Source organism: Argentina silus (assembly GCF_951799395.1).
Source record: "Argentina silus genome assembly, chromosome: 13".
Classification (NCBI taxonomy): Eukaryota; Metazoa; Chordata; class Actinopteri; order Argentiniformes; family Argentinidae; genus Argentina; species Argentina silus.
The window spans coordinates 2,033,216-2,052,640 of NC_139667.1; the positions used below are offsets into that span (position 1 = coordinate 2,033,216).

At 47.9% G+C, this 19,425-nt stretch overlaps 1 protein-coding gene across 1 annotated transcript in view; it reads left to right on the top strand.

Annotated features, from left to right (window-relative positions):
- The window catches only part of begain (brain-enriched guanylate kinase-associated), a gene marked incomplete at both ends in the record, with an annotated part of 24,177 nt that extends 8,755 nt beyond the window's left edge, over positions 1 to 15,422 (top strand). The window contains 7 exons of the mRNA XM_083683450.1: positions 7,274 to 7,381; positions 9,870 to 9,956; positions 11,831 to 12,025; positions 12,920 to 13,266; positions 13,697 to 14,072; positions 14,520 to 14,930; positions 14,973 to 15,422. Of these exons, the coding sequence (XP_083539576.1) occupies positions 7,274 to 7,381; positions 9,870 to 9,956; positions 11,831 to 12,025; positions 12,920 to 13,266; positions 13,697 to 14,072; positions 14,520 to 14,930; positions 14,973 to 15,422 (1,974 nt within the window). The remainder of the gene's footprint in view (positions 1 to 7,273; positions 7,382 to 9,869; positions 9,957 to 11,830; positions 12,026 to 12,919; positions 13,267 to 13,696; positions 14,073 to 14,519; positions 14,931 to 14,972) is intronic.
- Between the last annotated feature and the right edge of the window lie 4,003 nt (positions 15,423 to 19,425).

The window sequence follows — 19,425 nt, forward strand, 5'->3', positions numbered from 1 at the left end:
GCTGGGAGGCTGAGGCTGAGAGGGTGGGAGGCTGAGAGGATTAGAGGCTGGGAGGGTGAGAGGCTGAGAGGGTTGGAGGCTGAGAGGATTAGAGGCTGAGAGGCTGGGAGGCTGAGTGGGCGGACGAGTTGGTGTTGCCCTGTTGGTCAGGGTCATCATTGCTGGAGAGAGCGAGCTTCTGTACAGCTTGGTAAAAGAGTGGCTATTAGGAACGCACGCACACACATGCACACACACACACACACACACACACACACACAGACACACACACACACACACACACACACACACACACACACACACACACACACACACACACACACACACAGACACACACACACACACACACACACAGACACACACACACACACACACACACACACACACACACACACACCAACAGTAGGCAGGCCTGAGGCACCTTGGCCTCTGTTGAAGAGGATCATTGGAGATACGCCAGAGTGGGTGACTGATTGACTGGAGGAGTGTGTGTGTGTGTGTGTGTGTGTGTGTGTGTGTGTGTGTGTGTGTGTGTGTGTGTGTGTGTGTGTGTGTGTGTGTGTGTGTGTGTGTGTGGTGCGCGTGCGTGTGCGCGAGAGTAGAGGACGTGTGTGACAGAATGTGAACAGACTCATTGGCTTTGTCACATAAAACACAGTTTGGGATAACATGTAATATTAAGAGTAATAACACTAAAATCAGCAAAAACAACAGTAATGGTAATAGCACCTTAGAAACAGATGTATCGATCTATACCCATCATCATACTTCTTCTCCGGGGGCGAGGTGGAGTTTTCCCTCCGCAGTTTCACCGTCTGCAGTCTGAGAAGATGAGAACTCCGCCGTGATCGATCGGGAACACGCCCGCCCCGCGCTCAGAGGCACTCTCACCACTCTCAAAGCAATTACATGATCAAAGACGGGAGCGCAATCAATGTCCAAAGTGATCGGTCTGCCACGGAACCTTGTTAGAAAACCATTACAGCCGCTTCTCTGGGGGCGTCTCTGCCCCATCAAGCCGCGCTGAGAGCTCCCCGCTCCCAGGCTCCCCGCTCCCAGGCTCCCCGCTCCCAGGCTCCCATTCGCCCAGATGCCATCATTTACGGCTAAAGATCAGCCCGTGGTGCAGGTCCATATTTACTGTAGGGCTCGTCTTGATTAGAATGGATTTTTAATCTCTTGAGGGGTTTGAGGCAGGACGCGTTGTGATCCAAAGCAGCAGGTTTAATAGAAGAAGACTGAGTGTGAAATTAATGTCTCATCCACCACCACCTCGACGTGTTAAGATTAAGACAACGTGAGGCCTCGGGCAAGGGAAGACACCATGGTGGAAAAACACTGTGGGTACAGTAGATTTACATTTACATTTTTGACATTTAGCAGACGCTATTTATCCAAAGAGACTTACAACGTACAGTACCAGTCAAAAGTTTTGGACACACCTTGCCAAGAGTGTGCAAAGCTGTCATCAAAGCAAAAGGTGGCTACTTTGAAGAATCTAAAATATAAAACATATTCTGGTTTGTTTAACAATTTTGTTTCCTACATAATTCCATATGTGTTCTTTCATAGTTTTGATGTCTTCGATATTAATCTACAATCAAAAATAAAGAAAAACCATTGAATGAGAAGGTGTGTCCAAACTTTTGACTGGTACTGTACATTCGTCTAAAGTAAGTGAATCATCTCTACATTGGTCATCATAAGCAAAAACCTAGGACCAGGTGTCAGTCACAATGCTAGAAAAATTATAATTATTTAAATGATTATTAACAGTAGAGGAACTGTACAGAGGCGTAGTGGGGGGTGAAGATGCATGTATATAAACTATCCCTATGTATATAAAGGTATGTTTTGTGTCATTGTTATACATACAACATACTCTACAGTCTAGGACATACAGTATACAACATATTCTGTAGGGCTTGGAAGTGGAGCACTATCATTGACATAATAGTTGAAACCAAGAGTGAAATACCTTCAGACAAAGACTACAATTAATCACAAGAGGACAGCGCAGTGTTTGTATACTAGTTGTGTTTCTACCCATATAGTAGATGCATTATAGCCATTCAAACTACATTGTAACTTTTTAAACTATTTTTAAGTAATCCTACACACACAAACGCATGCGCACACGCACACGCACACACACTCTCTCTCTCTTTCTTTCTCTCTCTCTCGCTCCCTCTCTCTCACTCTCTGTCTCTCTAGTGTATTCCAGTCATGTGAAATGATTTTTGAGAACTGTTGGCTTTTCAAAGGGATTGCCTGTCTGGCGCACGGAGGACCTTGGTGGTACTATTCTCTTCTTCATGACAGGAAGCAGTGTGAGATTGCTTTAGAAGCGTGCCTCATTGAGACCGCCATTCCTTTTGATGTCATGCAATGGCGTTTCAAGGGGAAAATATTTCTTCTACACAGGAAATCGTTTGGAATGGATACAAAGACACTCTGTGACAAAACAAGATTCCGTCAAAAATCAAAACATGTCGTTAAAAAAAGTTCTGAGGAGAAACTTAAGTTAAAAAAACCAGTCTGACCGTCAACTGTTAAACGAGTAAAAGATGAAGGATTAACACCGTCACTGTCCATGGTGCTGAAACAGCCCCTCAGGGGAGTGATCTCGGATCACATTAACCTCCAAGTGCAGCCATGTGCATGATAAAGGACGTGGCTCGGGATTGCACGCGCACACACGCGCATACACACGCACGAACACACACCAGATACAGTACAGTAAAGTGTACTACTCTCTACTGATGACTTCAACACCTACAGTATCAATAGAGGGATAGCTTCTGTGAAGCCCTAGTTCCATGATGTGTAGTTTGCCTGCTTCCTCATGACTCCAGAGAACAAGGTAATTAATGAGGCCATGGGGCCGCCTGGCTGTTGTTGGCATTGTTGTCCTGAAAACACCCCTCATCCACACGTGAGCAGAAGGCCACATAGCTGCTAATGACTGACTCACACATGGCAGCTTAGAGGGAGGTGTTACCTTGATAATCCTCCCCTCCTGGTGAGTGAGGGACAGGCTTTAGAGGTGTCTAGAGGTGTGTGTGTGTGTGTGTGTGTGTGTGTGTGTGTGTGTGTGTGTGTCAGAGTGTGTGTGTGTGTGTATCTGTCAGTGTGTGTGTGTCAGAGTGTGTGTGTGTGTGTGTGTGTATCTGTCAGTGTGTGTGTGTGTCAGAGTGTGTGTGTGTGTGTGTGTGTGTGTGTGTGTGTCAGAGTGTGTGTGTGTGTGTGTGTGTGTGTGTCAGAGTGTGTGTGTGTGTGTGTGTGTGTATCTGTCAGTGTGTGTGTGTGTGTGTGTGTGCGCGTGTGTGTGCGTGTGTGTGTCAGAGTGTGTGTGTGGGTGTGTGTGTATCTGTCAGTGTGTGTGTGTGTGTGTGTGTGTGTGTGTGTGTCAGAGTGTGTGTGTGTGTGTGTGTGTGTGTGTGTGTGTGTGTGTGTGTGTGCGGGTGTGTGTGTGTGTGTGTGTGTGTGTGTGTGTGTGTGTGTGTGTGTGTGTGTGTGTGTGTGTGTGAGACCCCGGCTATGCGGATAGCGCTGCAGAGCCTCTTCTCTAATTGCAGCTTCCAACAGGGTGTGCTGCTGTGCTCCCCCGGTGTGACGAGATGAGGAGCCCGTTTCAGACCCACATTTCTCAAGGTGCCGTTCACTGTGTTCTCATTAGTCAAAGCATTCCCTTGAAAAGTGCAAATTACACCCAGGGGAGAGGCATCATAGAAAACACCGCGGTACCGATCGGCGGTATTGTTCCCTTTTTTCTGCTTTGTTCAGCGAAAAACGCACACGCTGAGTTTTCTATTGTATCGATGTGGTTACTTAAATGTGCCAAAATACATCAGAGAGGATTTGACGATTTGTTAAAAGGTTAGAATTATTTATCTGGCTGTTCAGGTTCAATGTTGTTGCTGTGTTTTTGCAGAGAAGATTCTGACTGAGCCTGATTCACTAATGACTGAATCCAAACAGAAGCCGTAATCCAACAGTTTCGTTGGAGCACATAAATATAGCAAGATTAATGAGATTCCATGTAACACATGTGCATGGGCAACCCTTTCTCAGGCTTTCAGATCTATTGAATTTAAAACATTTGGAGCAGGTGGTTATTTCTCATGAGAGGGTAGATTTTTTTTTTTCATTTTTCTTGATCTCTCCAACCTTGTTTTCTCTCAGAAGCTACGTATGTGGAGTTTCACACCATCCTCCCCTCTTCTCAAACTCCAGACTCCAGTAATTGCATCTCTGGGGGGGTGAGCTATTGTTGTCCAGTGATGACAGACAGACGGTCAGCTGAGACAGACAGACAGACTGACTCATAAACGGCATGGGGGGGTGTTTTCAAAGAGTAACACACGCACACACACGCGCGCGCACACACACACACACACACACACACACACACACACACACACACACACACACACACACACACAAGCACACACGCATATACACTAATTCCACTCCCTTTTCCTCCAAATCAATACATGAAACTAGCTTCACAAGTCACACAAAGAAGCAACCTTCCTCTCCCGTCCATTACAGTTGGAATATTACACAATAAGGAAATCAATACCCGGCCAGGTTCCGTTCCCCCGCGAGACGCAGTCCCGGTCTGAGGTGTTGTCATGGAAACTCCCCCGTGCCCAATCGCGCGGCGGTAATTAGATTGGAAGGTGAGAGGAAACTAGGAAGTGGCGCACAGGACAAGGGTGTCAAGGGCGCCATCATCAGCGTGATTAGATGATTACAGGACGGTCGGGGCTGGGAGCTGGAAACCACTCTGTTTATCAGTAATTCCACTCCCACAGAAAACAAACATTATTTTCGTCCGCGTCGCCGCCCTGGGAGCGATGCGCTCCTTTCAGCTGGGCGGGAGGACAGTGCGTGTCGTCGTTATGACCCAGGTCGCAGCGACCGTCTTTTATTAACGCCGTCTTCAACCAAATAGTATGATTGGTAGAAAGGACATATCAGACCGTGGCTATCTAGCTAATTAACTCATGCATTATGTGGCTGGCCTGTGATGTCTGTTCAGAGCAAGTATGGGGAAGAATATACTAGCAATTTACGAGGAATGTTCTCATCCTATCTAGTCTTCCCATCTCCCATTGTAAAGTAAATGGCTGACTCAGATTGCACTGAAATGACTTTCCCTCCAACCATTTGTCACCCTTGATTCCCACTGCGATAGAGGTTTGTCATTGGCTGAATAAGGAGAATGTAATGGTCTTAAATGGTGTACCACCTTAGCATAAACAAATCTATATTGTTCTCATATGAGCAAAGTCCACCATCTATCTGCAAACGTTGACAGTCTGACCACCACAACACACACACACAAACAGTAGAGACAAGACAAGAGACATGAAGTTACACGAATGAAATGCCACCCACACTGAGCGTCCCCTTTGTACATTACATGTAATGTAAATATGGTAAAATATGTGTATTTTAATCCGCCTTGCTGCCCCCCCTTGTGTGAGAAATAACAGATGATAAGTCCGTCTGGATAACAGTCTGGTCAGTAAATGTCACAGGAGCAGGAGAGGTGTTATAAGGAGCAGGAGAGGTGTTATAAGGAGCAGGAGAGGTGTTATAAGGAGCAGAAGAGGTGTTATAAGGAGCAGGAGAGGTGTTATAAGGAGCAGGAGAGGTGTTAGAAGTCAGGGAGCCGCGCTACAGTATGACTCATACTCGTCTCGCGCACAGTAATTAAACTCTGTCTCCGACGATGGATTATGATCACGTCCATATGCTAATCTTGTCTTTAATGTCCTCCGCTTGTTTAATCTGCTGGTGTGGGAACACTGTAGATCAGACCCTGTCGCATTCTATGCATCCGATTCGTATATAAGCCCCTAGGGCCTAGGCTCTGCGTTAGCGTGTGTTGGATTATGCTATGTTGAAGATACCGCCATACTATAAAAGACAACTGGTGAATGCGAGATTAAGGGAATCTTTGAAGTCAAAGCTACTTCTATTACTAAAGTACATCTTGTGTTTTCGGGCGTGGGGGTTCTATACACTCCTCTGCTGTCTTCACAAACACTCCATTCCACCTTGAAAATTACCCATTTATTCAGGGGGATTTGAGGTGTGAAAATCAGAAAGAGACTCAACAAGGCCTCTTTCAGACGAACCCTGAATCAACCCTTAGCCCCTACCCCCATAGACACTTGTGTTTTGATCCCGGAAACTGGCTATCTGCCATTGATTGAATTCCCTAGTCTCCTATATACTGTAGTATGTAAGAGGCAGGGGAGGCTGGTGAAGGTAGAAATCGGAGGACGGGCTCATTGCGATACCATTTCTCGTTCAATTCCATGCATTACAATGAGCCAGTCCTCCGATTTCTACCTCCACCAGCCTCCCCTGGTGGGAGGCCGATGGCGGTCAGCTCCCAGCCCCACCTTCATTAGAGTGATGTAGTGCAAGCCGCAGTGTAATAGACCTGCATGAGTCTGCCAACACTGCGCGTGACGGATTAACGACAGGCTCGTAGAATGGACCTGGATATCAATGCCAGACTATTGCTTAATTGTCACCTATTAAATTGCTCTCCAGCCCCACGTATTTCAAAACGGTCGCCACCAATTGTGAGACGCGCAGACTGATTAATGCATCGTTTGTCAAATGGCGCCGTGAGACCGAGGGCTGACAGTTATCAGTGATGGTGAGAGAAAACGGATTTGTCGCCATTTATGTGTTTGAGACCAAATCTGAATAAAATACATGGTGTCAGATTTGAGAGACAAATAACACCTTCATGGTGATACAGTCACTAGCTTACATTTCTCAGGGGTCTTAAATATTCTCTCTCTCTCTCTCTCTCTCTCTCTCTCTCTCTCTCTCTCTCTCCCTCTCTCTCTCTCTCTCCCTCCCTCCAGAGTAATTGATTTGATATGGGCTCTGGCAAGTGTAATCTTCTTTTAATTAAGACCTGCTGCTGGCGCAGTCTTCAGACTGATACTGACTGAATGCTCTTTCTCTTTTGACTTGTCATTCCTCTCCTTTTCTCCTCCTCATTCTCTCTCCCTTTCTCCTCCTCATTCTCTCCCTTTTCCCTCTTATCCTCTCTCTGTTTCTCCTTTCTCTTCCTCTCCTCTCATTTCCCTTCATCCCTTCCTCTCCTCTCTTCCACTGATCCTATTCTTTCTCCACCTCTCCTCTGTATTCCTCTCCTGTCTTTTCGTCTATTTTCCCTCCATCTCTCCCTCTCCTTTCTCCTCCCTCGTTCTCCTCCTCCTTTTCTCTCCTGTAGTCCCAGCATCACGAGGAGGAGAAGAGAGCTCTGAGTCGGGAGATCATCGTCCTCAACAACCACCTCATGGAGGCCAAGCTCACCATCGAGAAACTCAGAGAGGACAATGTGAGTACAGTAGATCCTAGTCAGCCAGCCAGCCAGCCAGCCAGTCAGTCAGTCAGTCAGCCAGCCAGCCAGCCAGCCAGCCAGCCAGCCAGCCAGCCAGCCAGCCAGTCAGTCAGCCAGCCAGCCAGCCAGCCAGCCAGCCAGCCAGCCAGCCAGTCAGCCAGTCAGTCAGTCAGTCAGTCAGTCAGTCAGTCAGTCAGCCAGCCAGTCAGCCTTTCTTATCTTTTTAACCACAGAACAAAGACAACCACTGTTTTCACATATGCAGACACTGGTATGGTGCTGGGGATAATGAACGTGATGTTAAAGATGTGTGAAGTGTCCCTTTAAGCCTTCATCAGGTTTCCATAGTGACTGTCCCCTCGTGTCTTTCTCCACCAGCCTCCTCTGGAGTGTTTGTAACTGTCATTCTCCTCCTGCCACCTTCATGAACTGTACTACATGTCACCCAATTATACAGCAGAGATCCCACACCTACACCTGCCCTCTGTGCCACCTTCAACCTGAACCTGACTCTAGACTCTGGTGTCACAGTCCATTTATCTCATTCTTTGAAGGTGCTACTGTAGGATACAGTAATTACCTTCAGACACGTCTCTTCTTCTGCCTGTCCGAAGCGCGTGGATCTGACCCCTCGGGAGGGGGGGGGGGGGGGGTCGTGTCAATCTATGGTACCTCCCTTTGATGTGATTCCGCTTCCATCTACCCCCCGGCTCTGCAACGTTAGCTGCCAGCGGGGTTAGCGTAGCACGAGCCTGACATCTCTGAGCCGCGCCGTATTTGAGGAATCCCCTTCAGGTTTAAAGAGGCTGATTGGGGTCAGGGGTCAGGGGTCAGGGGTCAGGGAGAGCTCTCTCTGCGAGGGGGGGGAGCAGGCAAGGTCAGCCAGGCTAGCATTTTCTCCCGAGAGTCGAGCTTTGTATTGAACGATTCTAATTTGAGATAAAGCTAAATAAGTCGTTCGATTCGCGATAGCTTTGTAGATATGGGTGTGGAGAGTGGAGTGTTAGTCTAAATGGTCTTAATCTTATCAGATTAAATGAGGGCAGCTATTGCTCTCAAAGCAACAGGTCTTCTCAGCTTTAAATCTCTTATCAGGCTACAGCCAACCAGGCTGTAGGTAGAAATCGGAGGACAGGCTCATTGTAATGCACGGAACACCATTCCGTTCCATGCATTGCAACGAGCCCGTCCTCCGATTTCAACCTCCCCCCAGCCTCCACTGCGGCCAACGTTGCCTCTCTCTCTCACGAGACACAACAGACAACACACAACACAGACGTGCCCTGAGGGACCAAGATGGCCGACATCGAACAAGACATCAATGAAGACGACTGTGCAGACATCTCTCTGTGGCACTAGTCCTCGAGCCACCACGGCCCCCCGACCGTCCTGTGAAGAGTAACAGCCTGAAACTAGGAGGAGAATTGAACCAGTCAAACAGACGCCTCTGATGCTGATGGCGTGTCACTTGAGGAGAATAGAGGAGAATAAAGGGAACAGAAGGGAAGAAAGGAGAAGAGTGTGGGAGCAGACAGACATTAGAGAGAGGCTTATTAGACTGGGGGGTAGATTAGAGGAGAAGGGCCCCGTTTCATAACCCTCCTCTAATCAAATTAGCGCTGACTGTGTCAGCCGGAGAGAGTCGAGGCGACGAGGAGACCAACTGTACACCGAGACTGAAAAACAAAGTTGGGAGTTAATAAGATTCTGAAGACCATTACTGTCATATCGTCGCTGCCCCAGGGACCCAGCGGGACGACTGGGAAAAACAAGCCGTTTTCTAACGAATGGATTTGTACCACGGTTGGGTGATGTGTTTGTTTTCACTGATTGGCCCGTCGTTATGTAGAGATCTTCCCCTCATAAGACACTCGCTGCTTTATCAAACAGCAGTGAAACTTGGTCACAAGAGGGGAGGTTGATGAAGAAAAACCAGCTTGGGGGATTTACTGTAGTAATCAGTTTGATGAATAATGTATTTTTCTCTTCACTGTACAGTGCCAGTCAAAAGTTCTCCTTCTCATTCAATGGTTTTTCTTTATTTTTTTAAAATTATTTTCTACATTGTCGATTAATATTGAAGACATCAAAACTATGAAGGAACACATATGGAATGATGTAGTAAACAAAAAAGTGTTAAACAAACCAGAATATGTTTTATATTTTAGATTCTTCAAAGTAGCCACCTTTTGCTTTGATGACAGCTTTGCACACTCTTGGCAAGGTGTGTCCAAACTTTTGACTGGTACTGTATGTCAAGCCTAGATGAGATGATTTCGAAAGGCCACAGAATGCCACAGTCACTGACCAGCACTCTAACCAGGTGCATTCGTATTGAGTGCAGTCCAATCAAATACTACAAGAGCGATTCAATTTCTCTGAATCAGAAAGTCTTTGACTTTTACTGTAGAGTCAAGAGACTAACACATTTTTGTTAGTTTTTGTTACAAACTGTTGTACACTGTGTTCATCTCTCTTGTGCCAGGACCTGTACAGGAAGGACTGTAACCTGGCGGCTCAACTCCTCCAGTGCTCCTCCAAACCCCACTACAGAGCTCACAAGATGTCTGAGGTGAGGTCTGTTCACAGTCTCAAACCCCACTACAGAGCTCACAAGATGTCTGAGGTGAGGTCTGTTCACAGTCTCAAACCTCACTACAGAGCTCACAAGATGTCTGAGGTGAGGTCTGTTCACAGTCTCAAACCCCACTACAGAGCTCACAAGATGTCTGAGGTGAGGTCTGTTCACAGTCTCAAGTGCCGCCTGTCTGACTTTGTGAGGCCACTCGACTTAACACTTCTCCTTTGTGATTTATCAACACAAACAGAGCAGAGTATTTTCTTTGAAAAGTGAAACGTCTATTCCACCGAGGGCTATATGCTCCATTACCTGTGTATTAACAGTTATTACACGATTAATACATCATGTAAAGCTGCTGTAAAGTAGTGGTTGCTTCATGATTACTTTACATTGGGTTGCGTTAAATAGAACAGTGATTGGCCCATAACATAAACCAAAATAACGACCACAGTCGTTATCTATTGACTCATTGAGGGATTCAGATAAATGAAACTCAGAGGTCGGGTCTACAGTACAGTCTCCCCCCAATTCAACTACCTGGGGGCGAAACGTGAAACGCGAGACTGAAGCAATGACAAGCAATTACAGAGCGCTGATGAATCCATCAAAAAATAAATCCAGCAGCGAACTGAACAGGATGTGAGGATAGGGAGGCTGTATGATGTCCCTTTGACACACCTGTGGAGCATCTGCTCATTACCAGGTAGAGCTATCGATCTGCGGCCGCGGGAGGGAGGGAGGAGAAGCCCTGAGGTCTCGCCTAGTTTCCCGCCTGAATTCTCAATGGGGAGGCAGAAGGAGCTATAAATAGCCCCTGACTTCAAACACACTGGTATTTTATGCCGAGTTTCTATTCTGAACAAAAGGCAAGTCAGTATTTTATCTTTTTCTATTCCCAGCTGGAGACCTTGGGCGCCCGTCTAATTTGAATCTAAAGCTGCTCCCTAGGAGCCTGGCTGTGTTTGATGGTGGGGAGCAGAGAGAAAAGAGAGGGGGGGGGGAGAGAGAGAGTCTACAACCACCAAAGGAGAGAGACAGAGAGAGAGAGAGAGGGCGGGAGAGGAGAAGAGAGAGAGGGCGGGGGAGGAGAAGAGAGAGAAAGAGGGCGAGAAGAGAGAGAGCTCAGGGGAGAAGAGAGAGAGCTCAGGGGAGAAGAGAGAGAAGAGAGGCAGGAAGGCAGAGTGAGAGAAAAAGAAAGACAGGGGAAGGAGAGAAAAAAGGAGGGGAAGGAGAGAGAGAGAGACCCCTGTAGAAATTCTCCGCTGCTGAAAGTTCCATCGCCCCCTGAACCTGTTCTATTAATAACCACAAAGGAACACAGAAGAAACCTAAGGCTGTAATTGACAGAAAGCTCCCGGTGTGCATTGATGCACCTGTGTGTCCCTGCTGATGGATGGTGAAACTGAGAGAAGGTAAACAACTGAGGAATTTACACACAAACAACTCCCGCCCGGATCACAGCCCAACAGTCCTATTGGTCAGCAGTTTCACGACAAGTCATTAGAGGGGGAGAGAGCTGAGTCCCTCAGGGTCTGTGGCTGAGCTGCTGCTGGTGTGTTTGAAGACGGGGGAATAAATTACTTTTCTGAAGCAGAACTATAGATTGGAGCCGGGGGAACTACCCCGACAATGGCAGCTGTGTGGATGTGGCTAGCATACTGTTATAAAGCCATGGTGAATGTAGAATATGGCGGAGATATGACAAGATGCTGTCAGCAGTGCTCCGTCAATTCTATGAATCTTGATGTGATTCTTGATCTTCTGATTTATTCCATTAATTCCCCCTCCCCCCCTCCCTTCTCCCCCTCCTCCCCTCCCCCTCTCCCCCTCCTCTCCTCTCCCCCCTTTCCTCCACACTCTCTCAGCTGCCTGTTGACTTCCAGGAGAGGGTGAGCTCCCACATGGAGAAGCACGGTCGCCGAGGTGACGGCGTCACCATGGCGATGTGCCACTCGCCCTACTCGGACGCCGTGCCAACGTCGGTCATCGCCAAGGTGCTGGAGAAGCCGGCGCCCGGCAACAGCTGCCCTGTCACCCGCTCTCCCAGCCCCTCTAATATAGTATGTACTACCGTACTAGAGTGTGCTAGGGTATGTACTAGAGTGTGCTAGGGTATGTACTAGAGTGTGCTAGGGTATGTACTAGAGTGTGCTAGGGTATGTACTAGTGTGTGCTAGGGTATGTACTAGAGTGTGCTAGGGTATGTACTAGTGTGTGCTAGGGTATGTACTAGTGTGTGCTAGTGTATGTACTAGAGTGTGCTAGGGTATGTACTAGTGTGTGCTAGGGTATGTACTAGTGTGTGCTAGGGTATGTACTAGAGTGTGCTAGTGTATGTACTACAGTGTGCTAGGGTATGAGGTACCTTAAAATAATGTATATACACTCACTGAACACTTTATTAGGAACACCTACCTGTACACCATCTCATGTTGTGGGGAATGTTTTCTTGGCACACTTTGGGCCTGTTAATACCAATCAATCACCGCTTGAATGCCACAGCCTATTTCAGTATTATTGCTGACCATGTGCATCCCTTCATGGCCACAATTTACCCATCTTCTAATGGCTACTTCCAGCATGATAATGCACCCTGTCACAAAGCAAAAGTCGTCTCAAACTGGTTTCATGAACATGACAATGAGTTCAGTGTTCTTCAGTGGCCTTCCCAGTCACCGGATCTAAATCCAATAGAACACCTTTGGGATGTGGTAGAACGGGAGATTCACAGCTTGAAAGCACCTGAAAAATCTGCAGGAATTCCGTGATGCAATCATGTCCTCATGGACCAGAATCTCAAAGGAATGTTTCCAACATCTTGTGGAATCATTCAATCACATCATCATCACAACCACTGATATCACTGATACACCAACAGCAATATCAGCTGTCAACCAAACTAACATCGTGTTGAACCCTGACAGTGAATGTGACCTCTGCCCCCCGACCCGTAGCCCCAGGACGGTGAGGGGGACTACCTCCCCAACAGCGCGGGCCATGGCACGGGCAGCACGGACCACCTCCAGCGCCGCGTGGCCTACAAGACCTCGGACCTGTACCGCAGTGACACGGCCCTGTACTGCCCCGAGCGCTGGCAGGAGCGCCGGCAGAGCGCGGACCTCCACGGCCGCCCCACGGCCCACGGCCTCCTGCTCCAGGCCCAGACCTCCACGGACAGCAACCCCGACCCAGACGAGGAGGGCTTCCACTCGGGCTTCTCCCACCAGGAGCCCTCCTCTTCCTCCTTCCATGACTTCGGGGTGGTGTCTCTGCCGGCCTCCAGCTCCTACTCCAGCTTCAGGTGGGCTGCTAGGGGGGGGGGGGGGGGGGGTCTGCCATGGTTTACAGTGAGATAGTACAGTAAGATTTGCCTACAGAGCACATCAGGGGAGGCTGGTGAAGGTAGAAATCAGAGGAGGGGTCATTGTAAATGCATGGAATGGAACGAGGAATGGTCTACCTCCATCAGCCTCCACTGATCTGTTATCTACGACATTGTTACTTGAATCCGTGTGTAGATTGTGTCTCTCTTGTCGTTTAGGGACCGACAGGAGATGAATGTGTGTTATTAACCTTTGGCGCAAAGGCCATTTTTTGGGGGGTTGTATTGTTCATTGTTTAGTGTCCGACTGTGTGTATGTCTGTTTCTGCTGATGATTTTTTTTTCCTCAGGGCTCAATCAATAATCAATAATCAATAATCAATATATCGATCTGTGTGTGTGTCTCCAGCGTGGCGTCGGATGAGAAGGGCGGGGACAGCCACGCCCTGAGCAGCATCATGTCCTCCTCCCACCAGGCTCTCTACATGGACTGGCGCGACGACGACGACGACCAAGGCGCCGACTACGACCGCAAGTGTAGCTCCTCCTACGACAAGGACAGCCTCCCCGGAGGCCACGCCCCTCCCAGGCACGCCGGGGACTTCCCCAAGTCCCACAGCTTCCAGCACATGGCTGCGCCCAGCCCCCAGAAGGGGGGCAGTTCGCCCTCGTACACGAGGACGGCGTCCTGCTACAGCGAGCCGTACCACTCCCCCCACCTCACTTCCTCCCACAGCGTGGCGTCCGCCCAGGCTCGGCTCGCTGACAGTCGCGCCAGCATGCAGGTTGGATGGACGCCATTTTCTTGTTTATCCCTCTAGTTTGTCTGTGAATTGTTGAATTGTTGTATTGTTATTGTTATTGTTATTGTTATTGTTATTGTTATTGTTGTTATTGTTGTATTGTATATATTATTCAGATTTCCTATTTAAATTTCAAGCGCATTTTAAGACTTGTTATAAGCATGTGCGACTGCATTATAGTTTTAGAATTTGTTACCACTTTTGGAATTGTTTTTATTAAGTCTATTTGACTTGGGATGATGATGCACTTTGACTTTTGATGCTCTTAGTTGAGACATCCTCACTTAAAAAAAGGAAGACATTTCAATATTTCCACACATATTTTCGCATCCTGTTAAGTGTGTTGAACGTGAGACCCTTGTGGAGTTCTCTTCAAACGTTAAAAACAAGCGTTACTGATGTGCTGCGCTGCGCTGCGTTGTGCTGCAGGTGCAGGAGGAGGAGCTGAGCGGGCGCTGGAGACAGCTGAGCGTCGAGGACGTCAACACCTTCTCCTTCCGGGACCCCGGCGGCCGCGTGTCCCCCTACAGCTGCTCCGAGCAGCACTTCGCCATGACCCCCGCCAAGATCAAACTGGGGCCCCTCTACAGCAGCTTCCAGGACGGAGACGACGTCTTCACCAGCCGCGTGCTGGACCAGTGCTTCGCTAACGCCGCGTCCCCCAGCCCCAGCCCATCCCCCAGCCCCAGCCCCACTCCCAAGCACGGCGGCTTGGGGCTGAGGAAGATGGAGAAGAGCCCCCTGTATAGGGCCAAGGAGGACAGCCAGGACTCTGAGAGCAGCCTGTTCCTCTCTGCCAGCTCCAAGGAGAAGGAGAGTGGGGCAGGGGGGGCCGGGGCCGGGGCCGGGGCAGGGGCAGGGGCAGGGGCAGGGGCAGGGGCAGGGGCAGGGGCCAAGGCCGGGGCGGGTGGGAACGTGAAGAAGGACTATGTGGACGTGAGTCCCAACAGCTCGGCTGAGTCCTTACACCACCAGAGCTCCCTGGAGGCCCCCAGCGTGAAGCAGCACTACTCGAGGGAGCGGCCCGCCCCCAGCCCCGCGCTCCACAAGAGAGAGAGGCCGGCCACCAGCCCCGCCCTGCACCAGAGAGAGAGGCCCGCCTCCAGTCCAGCCGAGGCCTCCAGCCTGAAGCAGCACTACCCCAGGGAGAGGTCCGCCCCCAGCACCGCCCCCCACCAGAGGGAGAGGCCCGCCCCCAGCCCCGCCCTCCCTAAGAAGCTGTCCCGCCCTCCCTCGAGTTCTGCTCAATACCAAAAATACGCCAGCAGCACGGGACTGAGCCGGAAGGACAGTCTGACCAAGGCTCAGCTCTACGGGACCCTCCTGAACTGAACACGCGCTTGTTTATATGCATGATGAAGGTGATGATGGTGATGATGGTGATGATGATGATGGTTTGTGTCTCCAATGTTTCCCGTGGTAAACACACACTTGCCGTGGCGTGGCGTGGCACGGGGGTGGGGTGTGAGGTGACTCTGTAACCCAGCAAAGGCATGTGTCATACAGTCTGCAATGCAACAAAACTGTTTAGTTTTTTTTTTGTTTGTTTGTTGTTTATGTCATGCTAGATAAAGTGTTAGTGATAAGCTTACCGAGATCAGTCACTAGATGTACATGTTTCTCCTCCGTGTATCATCCCTCAAGGATGTTCACTGTTTTGAGGAAGCAACAAAGGTGATTCTACAATCAATAAACCTATACTATTAGTACTGTTAGTTAAGTAAGTAGGAATCCATCAATTACCAAACTGAAATGTTTGGGTTCCCGACAGACTGTTTAACGCTACGTTACCGCAGCTTCATTACCGCAAGTTCCCTTTCCAACCCCCCCCCCCCCCCCGCCCACCCCCCCCACACAATTTAGACTTAATTAAACTAAAGGCTATCAACTAAAGGCTATCCATAATGTATAGGATATCCCGCTGACACAAAGCTGTTAACAGCCTCCAGAGCTCATCCTTCTCAAACTACTGCATGTTAAATTATGCATATATGAATAAGCTAAAACGTGTTCCCACCAGTAGGTTATCTCCAGGGGAGGCTGGTGGAGGTAGAAATCGGAGGACAGGCTCATTGTAATGCATGGAATGGAATGAGAGATGGTATCATGAGGAATGGTATCAAACACGCGTCTGTTTGATATCATTTCTCATTCCATTCCATGCATCCATTCCGTCTTATACCTCCACCAGCCTCCACTGGTTACTTCCCATGGTGCCAAATCCTCCTGGATACAGGGATTTCTCTCATGTTTACTGTTAAAATAGAATTTTTAACAATGTCTTTGTAAGGGGATACACATTATAGAAAATATCTTTATTTAGAAAAATAGAGTAACAAAATACAGACAACAAATGATGAAACAGACTGTTAGTACCACAAACAACATACCACACTTGCAAATAAACATGTCACAGAGTTAGTTAAGAACTGCAGGCAATGGACGATTGACTGTTGATTTAAACACTTTAGGGAAAAAATAGTAAAAGATTAAACATTCATAAATTATTAAAAAGTTGCTTGGCAGGGTGTCAAATATTGATTTGGCCTATTTAACTTTAGTATAAACATTCTAGTGCTATCTGAACCATACAGGTTTAAACCTAAATTGATAAGAGAACATGATCTGAATGGCAGACTATTCTAGTACATTACAATTAACTTCACAGTTACAGTTAACTTCCTACCCAGGCAATAGGTTATTTTGCCTTAATTATTTTCAGTAGCTGAAGCTGTCTTCTTTTCTGCATCTGATTATGGTGTGTATAAATGTGTATACATATTCTTAATGTTTCGTACAACAAACAAGACATAAATACCAGCTTCTTCTACTCTGCAATCTTCAACAGTTCTGGCATCAGGCCACATACTATATGCCACAGTGGAGGCTGGTGGAGGTAGAAATCAGAGGACAAGCTCGTTGTAATGCATGGAACGCAATAAGGAATCCTCAGTTGATTCCATGCATTACAATGAGCCCGACCTCCAAATTCTCCACCTTTCTCCTGAGGGAGGCACTTGTGCACTCCCCTGCAGGTATCTGTAAAAGAACGGACAGGTGTAAGTGAGGTGGGGGAAGCCAATCCCTCGCTATTAAATCTGTGCACTGTGGGGTAGTGCAGAAGTACATACTTCAGAACCAGGACTGAGAAACCGGACACAGACCAAACACTAACACACACTAAGCAAAACAAAAGCATTTTTTTCAGCTGGGGAGCGACTCAGGGCCTCGCTGGGCCTGCAAACAATGAATCCTAACCCTAACCCTAACCCTAACCCTGACCCTAATCTAACCCTAACCCTAACCCTAACCCTAACCCTAACCCTAACTTTAACCACATTTTAACCAACTGGGAAATTCAACATGGTTTTGCAGGCCCAGCGAGGCCCTTTGTCCCTCTCCCTTCCGTCCCTCTCACTGTGCTCGTATAATGGGATGCCTGCACCCTACTTTAAAGGTCGACTCCGCGATATGATGTATCCACGAAACAGCTGGGCGACTACGGGCACAGATAGTAAAGTGTAAAGCAAGACAATTCACTCAGCAGCTTCTTTGTCGGGAGGTCATCACGTTGCTCTGCCGCGCTCGTGCGCCGCTGGAATCACTAGAGAGTGGAACGTCTTGCTTGAGTGAATCTGAAACATCTCTCTTAAGTCATTAAACTTCCAGTGGTTACGTCATATCGCGGAGTCGACCTTTAAGACCAGCACGGATTGTTGTTGTTGGTATCAATGCACTGATGGTGCCCTGGGCCCTGATTAAAGCCTGGTGCCGGATCATGCCTGATTTCAGGCCATAGCTACCATCTGGAGGGGGCTGAATAACACCTGCAAATGCTGCTGACGTCAGGTACCGAGGACAGAGAGGCATGGCCTCCTTTAGTCACAGCCATGTTCTGGATAGGAGTCATTTGGGCTGAGGCTCGCACGGGCCGAATCTCAAAAGTCTGTTTTCGTTTCCTCGTGTCCTCTCTCTCTTTTCGACTCGTTCACAAGACACATTTGAAGAGAAAGATGGAGGGGTAGAACCTCAGATCTTCAGACCTTCCCTTCCAACGTGTTGTGACAAGGAGACAAGGGCGCGAGGAATCGAGGAATCGAGGAAAGGAGTGTTGGAGATTCAGCCATGGTCTGAATCAGGGGAGGCAGGTGGAGGTGGAGGACGGGCTCATCACGTGTGTTTGATACCGTTCCTCATTCCATTCCATGCATTACAATGAGCCCGTCCTCCGATTTCTACCTCCACTAGCCTCCCCTGGTCTGAATAAGAGCAGTGTTAACCTACAATGCTGTACAGGGTGGATCGAATGGTTCCGATCCATATTGACAGAGTATTTTTGTTGTGGATGTAAAATAAAAAAAAAACGTAAATATATATATATACATAATCGTTACTATTGATATTTTTATCCTGGTTATGTTGATGTTATTTAATTGGACCCTTAATAAACTCCTGTCCCGTTCTACCTCAGACTCCACAGAGAAAACAACTTTTCAAGGAACGACAGGCCAGCTGTTAGTCTGACGATGATGCATGTTTCTATATTTTTTTCTGTATGTTTATTTACCTAATAAAGTGGGGGTGATGGACGACGCGTCATGGTCTTCTGTATCAATCACATCCCTGATTCACTCGTCGCCCTGCGTGCCTCCACGCATTTCATGTCCCAAATCTTTCCGACGTTAAAAGCAGCTTTTTCAGTTAACACAGTAAACAAGTCTCATCGTAACTGTCATTGCATTTGACACCGCGCATCTCTCTCTCTGTTACTCCTAGCTATGAAAATGTCACTCAGCAGCTACCGACACCAAAGTCATATTTGATGAAAATGTTTATTCAACAACTGTAAAATATTTTTAAAGCAGCCTCCGGTTGCTTTAATTATTACTAGCTAGTCCAGTATTATGTGTGTGCCTGTGGCAATGTAACATTGAAACGTCCATGGAGTGACAGGCAGCGTTGCAGAAGCGTCGACGCGCCTTTGAAAGGTCTCTCTTTAATGAGTTCCTCGTTCTTCTGCAGAGCTTGTTTGTGATTCGCCACCAGCTCAACTGCCATGGTAACAGAACAACATCCACGTCAAAAAGCAGAAAGAACCAACACATCCGACTGCCTACACAGCATAACACAGTTTAAACAGACATAAGACCTGTTAAAACTATCACAGGCTAATTATGTAAGTATGCTTGGAATAAAGGCATTTTGCGCCATCAACTTTCTCTGAATCTATGGGCTCTGATAACCCCTCTGCTGAATATAGTTATTCAGATTGTCTCCACAAAGAGGTCAGTGTCTGCGTGGGCCAGATAGAGCTTCCATACATGCCCACCACTTT